The sequence below is a fragment of the Aphis gossypii genome, chromosome X (assembly GCF_020184175.1).
Source record: "Aphis gossypii isolate Hap1 chromosome X, ASM2018417v2, whole genome shotgun sequence".
Taxonomy (NCBI): Eukaryota; Metazoa; Arthropoda; class Insecta; order Hemiptera; family Aphididae; genus Aphis; species Aphis gossypii.
Window position 1 is genome coordinate 58,516,308 of NC_065533.1, and position 6,389 is coordinate 58,522,696.

The 6,389-nt window shown below is 28.6% G+C and overlaps 1 protein-coding gene across 1 annotated transcript; it reads right to left on the minus strand.

Moving 5' to 3' along the window:
* Positions 1 to 200: 200 nt before the first annotated feature.
* On the minus strand, positions 201 to 1,203 carry LOC126552552 (uncharacterized). Its single transcript, XM_050207270.1, has 2 exons — positions 578 to 1,203; positions 201 to 534 (listed from the first exon to the last, which is right to left on the minus strand). The coding sequence occupies exons 1-2, from the start codon at positions 1,201 to 1,203 to the stop codon at positions 201 to 203; spliced, it is 960 nt and encodes a 319-aa protein (XP_050063227.1).
* Positions 1,204 to 6,389: the final 5,186 nt, after the last annotated feature.

Genomic DNA, 6,389 nt, shown 5'->3' on the forward strand with positions numbered 1-6,389 from the left:
AAATATCAGGCGTTGAATCAAAAATAATAGAATAATATTTAGTTTTTTTGATATTAGAAATTATTTTTCTCTGACAGAATTACCAAGTAAGCAAATGAACTCATTTTGAATTTTATTAGATAAATAAGTAGTTCTTCGATTAGAATTTGATAAATGTTGAGCAATAATAGGATTGTAATTACTAATTAGTTCAACCAAGTTTAAAAAATTCCACAATTAGACTTGTTAATATCATTACTAGAACCTTTAAGAGCCAAATTATTAACACAACAAAAACGAACACAATCAAGAATAATTTTTAAAATTTGCTTCCACCTTTCTTTTTCATTTAAAATTTTTGTTTGTAATTCTTTATCGATTGTTTTCCCCTCTCTTAAACGTTTTTCAAAACTTTTCCATGAGAATACATTAGATTTATGTTCAAATGTGTTTTCATGGTCAAGAATTTTCGGACTAAGTTTTCTCCAATCACTAAATCCTTTTTTGGGGTCTGTAATAAATGCCTTACTCATCTTTTGTGAAGGAAATAGCATACTTACATGGGAAACAATATATGCATTTTGTAACATCACTATACATTAGCCAATTTCGTTCAATTTTATCTCCATTTGGGAGTGTTTTAAAAAACCAATCTGCTGAAAATGTTCTTTGCTCAAAGTTCTCTGAATAGGAAAAATCTGAATTTTTACCATGATCTGGTCCGTGTTCTATTAGTAGTGTTCTAATTTTATCAGTAATGTAAGGCCAAGAAGATGGATCATTGAAATGAAATTGTTTTTGCACAATATTTTTCAAATTATTGTCAATGTTTACTAAGTCATTCCATTCAAGAATATTTAATTGTGGTTGATCACTGAATAATGCTATTTTAGTTATATCCGAAGAAGAGGAAGCTAATGCATTTATAAAATCCGAATCATCATCTTGATTTGTTGATATTTGCTTAGACAAATCATTTTCTAAATTAATGGGAATGTCTATATGATCTTCAGGGTCTAGAGAATTAATAGCTGATAAATCAGTGCATAATTCCGTTTTACTAGTACACGGTGAAGTTATAGAGCTTGAAATAATTGAACAATTATTATCTCTTACATGTTTTGCCAAAAATAATTTCATTTGCTTAGACAATTCAACATTATCCTCAATTTTTCGTTTTTTAATTTTTCTGTTCATAGCTCCAGACTTTTTTAAGGGGCCCATTTTAATCTAAATTAAAGATATTGTTTATTTTTTTTATATATATATAAAATATTATTTATGTAAACGTATTGAATTTTAATCTATTATTAAACATGTATTTCTAATTTTTTATGATAGGTACATTTATTTAATAAGATTAAGTAGATTTATATTATCTCTCTCGATACGACTAGTTATTAGTGTCTTTGCAATATTTGCATACACATTCTACCTATATATTAATTTAAAAATTGTCCTAATAATTAAAGCTTGAAATTAATTGGACTATTATGATGTAACTATCTACGACTATCTTTTAACTAAATAAAATATTAATAGATTATAGATTAACCAAAATACGACGTACACGATCTATGTAATATTTTTATTCTTTTTTCTTATTTATTCATTCTAATTATTTTACCTATGTATTCGCTATTAATAAGATATTTTTAATTGCTACCGGTTTAGTATGCCGCCTAATAATTGCCAACATATTTTAGAAAAAGTATGGTAAAGTAGGTAAACATTGACTGTTAATATTTATTTTTTGTTTTAACTACTCTATATAATAAATCATCTAGGTATTTTATTATCAATGGTTATATATTTTGTATTTTTAAATTAATATAAGAATAATATATTAGAATAATTATAATTTAAGGAGGTACTTAAGGTTAGTAATATAATATTCAAAAGTCAAAATGTATAAGTTGAATTAAAAATATTTATATATATCTATTGAAAAGTACCTATCATACTAAATCGGTATAATTTATTTACAAATACTATTTGTTCGATTGCATAAAAAACAATTTACCTATAAATAAATGCTAATAAAAAAATTAAGTACATCTGCAATCCGCAATCAGTGGTGTGAACACTACCATGGATGGCTTCAAAATAAAATCGTATAAGACATTAGACAAGTGTACAACTCGTTCCAGTCGACATTTATTATTAAATTAATCATATAAAATAACAAAAATAATGTAGTATAATATGTATTATAGTATATTATTGTTATCGATGATCAACAACGTCGTTATTTCGGGAAAAAATAAAAACCAATTATATCCACTATCCATACATGAATAGTTATTTTTACATGATCGCCTACAATAAATTTCAAAATGTTATCTCATCGATCATCGGCAGTCAAAATAATGAATCATAAAAATACAAAGTGAACACTACATTTGTCAACATCGGCGATCAGGGCGATATTATTGTATTGAAACCATAAAAAAATATAAATTAATATAGTTAATTTTCGTTTTTCAGTAATACTACTGTAACGTGGTCGGGGAAGGACCAGTTAAATATAAGATATCTAGGGAGAGTCGTAGGACCCTATAGATATAATTACCGTAGCCTGGGGTAGATATCGGAATCTTAAAAGTAATGTAAATAAATGAGGATTCAGCTTCAGTTATTATTAATATTTATTATATATTAAAGACTTATAAATAATGTTACTCACAGTAATTATCTTCTATACTAAAAATGACTTTTACGTGGTCGAACGGAGTCCTGAACTACTTAATGTCTAGAAGGACTGGCTACGTATACATTCATTATCTTGGCCATAGGCCTTACAATTATATATATGTATGTGTGTATGTGTATTGGTCAGCAGTAACGTTCATATATTATATATAAGTGTCATGTAACATACTTATATTTATAATTGTTACACTACTTAGATTATAAAAAGCTTTTAGCGCCCTGATGGTCATGGTGCCCGGTGCAAAGACACCTCTCGCACCCCCCTAGACACGGCACTGTAAACAATCTAAATTTAAATATATATAATAATAGTAAGATTTCCCGCCAAATTATAAATGATACGGGCGTACCGGCTCACCGTAAGCCACGTACCGACATCAAATCCCGATACGAATAGATATACGAATACGTATCACAGGTGTAACTTTTTAACGTATCGTAAACTTCTTGAACACTCAAGTCCGTTCCCGGAACGTATCAGAACGTATCGATACGTATTATTTTCTTCCTTGAAAATCTTGATTGTTTGTTAGAGTTCTACGTCTGTTTCACGGACGTTGAACAGTGTGTTCATTGTGTAATTACTAATTATTGTGGTTAATAAACCGACAGTTCATATTTGGTGTATGGAATCCGTTCAATTACGGTTTAAAAAAGCTTTACTTGCACAGTGCCACAGTCATACCCATTACCCATGCATCGTTATCAAAATATATGTGATAGTGACCACATGGTTTTTCACGCTAAGAGTGTAACGCTTTTTACTTTGATTTATATAAGTATATACAACTGGCAAGGATTTATAAGTTATATTACTGCTGTACACAGATGACAGAATGACAGATATAGTCAACAATCGTGCTGCCCGTGCTGACGTGCTGTAATTTTGAATTTATACAGTACTGAAGTTAATTTTTTTTATTCAATTGTGAAATGTGAATACTTAGGTACTTATGTGTTATTACCTACTAGTTATTCTTCAGAGTTCAGACTTCAATCGTCATTTACATGTAAGTACCGACCGCTATTATATATACCTATCCGTTTTCGTTTTAAGTAACAAGTTAAAGTATTATATTTTTGTAAACAACATTCAACTAAATCTGTATGGCATCGTTTTAGTTGAAGCAATTACTATTTACTATTATTTAATATTATGTAATGTAGTAATGATGGAAATTGACAATATTAATAAAGGGTAGCTACTATAATGAAGCTATATATGCCATATGGTCAGATAATGATACCTAATATTTTATTAATTGACCTAGCATAAGAGATATCTTATATAAGTATGCAGTATGCACTTTATGTAAAACAATATACTATATCATATTACAATCATTGGTTATAAATACTATTTTTAACCAATGCTACTACTATACAATGTATAATATTACATAATAGGTAGGTATTATCTATAATTTATTATAAATTATTATGTAATATAGGTAATTACATTAAAATCTTTTCAGTATCTCACAATAATGGTAGGTAGTTGAAATGAATCCCGGAAAAAAAGTACACGGAAAAAAAGTCCGATTTAATTTTTTTCGGAAAAATTCCGACAAGAAAATTATTGTAAGGAAAAAAAGTCCGGTTTGATTTAATTAATTCAAAATTAATAATATATATGATTGGTATGATCTAATATAATTTAAAACTATAAAGAATTAAAATTTCACGTCGTTATACAATCTACAGAAATATCAGGTATTAAGGTTAAATAGATAGAAAAAATATACTAGAATATATGATAGAATCGTGTACATAAAGGCAATACAGATAGCACAATTAATCTGTATTATAAGATAAAATATGAAATAGGTACCCAACGTATACAATATTGATGTTACGATAACGCATAAGAAATCCAGTCGTTGTCCACTCTCGTAGTTATTCACATCGAAATGGAAGAAATAGTTATTTTGAAATCGGGTAAAAAAATTATTTGTAATGGTTTTGCTTACACAGTTAATCATAATCTGTCAACAAGCATCCGCTGGAAATGCTCTCAGAGATTATCTAAAAAGTGTCCGGGTATTTAAATCATTTCAAAACGTAAATTACAATAAATAAATAATAATAAATTAAAAATAATTATAAAAAAAAAAAATTATTGTAGGTATCACTAACCCTCGGTTAAACAAGGATCATTCACATGCTGGTGATCATAATTTAGCGACAGTTGTGAAAGCTAAAGAAGACATGAATAATCGAATGAAAATAACAACAAATAAACCATGCCAAGTATTTTCAGCTGTAGTAAGTGAACTTCCTCAAAATTGTTTAAAATCATTTAGTTCTGAAGAAAGTATTAAACGTACATTTAGAAACCGAGGTATTCCACCGAAACCCAATTCTTTGGCTGAACTAACAATTAAAGATGAATGGGCATTTTACAAAAACGAACGGTTTTTGCTATATGATAACAAATTAAATTTCGATGACAGGATAATTATTTTTGCACTTGACGAAGAATTAAAATATTTAACTGAAGCACATACTTGATATTGTGATGGTAATTTTTCGTTAAGTCCAGAATACTTCCTGCAGTTATATGTTTTTCGAGTGAACTAATATGATGTTTTTGTAACTGTAGTTTACTGTTTTCTTCAAAAAAAAAATTATAGTACTTACAAAGTAGTTTTTAGCGTAATTCTAAAAGAATGTGACAATCGACAATTTTACCCGGATCCACAAATTATAAATTTAGGTTTTGAACAAGCTACTATAAATGCCGCCCAGTGTGTTCTCGGCGAGCACGTCCGTATACAAGGTTGTTTTTATCACTTGTCTCAAAATACGTATAGCAAGATACAAGAAGTAGGATTAAAACGGAAACGGAAAACGAAATATAAAACGGATGATACAATAATTCATTTTTTTGGCTATGTTAGACGGGTTAGCATTTTTGCCAATGAATAAAGTTTACGACGGAATGTAATATTTAAAGACGGTTTGTACAGAAGAAGCTACAGAGGTTCTTGATTATTTCGATTCCACATATGTCAATGGTACATATAGAAAGTCAGGAAAAGGTATGGTTTTAAAATTAAAAAAAAAATAAACCGTTATTTCCACCAGAAATATGGAACGTTCACGAGGCTACGATAAACAGTCAACATCATACAAACAATATTTGCGAGAGTTGGAACAACCGTTTTACGCATCTTGTCGGACACGCGCACCCAACCGTCTGGAAGTTAATTTCTAAAATGCGAGAAGAGTTAGGAGTAGATAGAGCTAAAATAGCGTTACAAGAATTAGGTGAAGGGATTCCAACACCAAAAAAACGTACGGTGAACGTTTAAAAAACTTATGTTCTAGAGTGGCCATTGACGAAATATCGGTGGAAGAATTTTTAATTAATATTGGCCATTGCATTCGAAAACGAAATAAATATTAGTTTTAAATTATATAATTACTAGCTGACCCGACACGGCGTTGTACGTGTGTTACTTTCTTTTTTTGCATTTTCGTATGCCGTGTGTTAATTTTTAATTTAATCTTATTGATAGTGCTAATATTACGTCGAATTCACAATTTAATTGTTTGTGTGTGTGTGTGTATGTGTGTGTATGTGTTAATTGTTATAGCACTATTAGATTCAAATAAAAACAATTTAATAACTTTATTAATTATTTAGTTTATTTTATTTATAGGATTTGAATATTGTTATTATTTTTTTATTATTA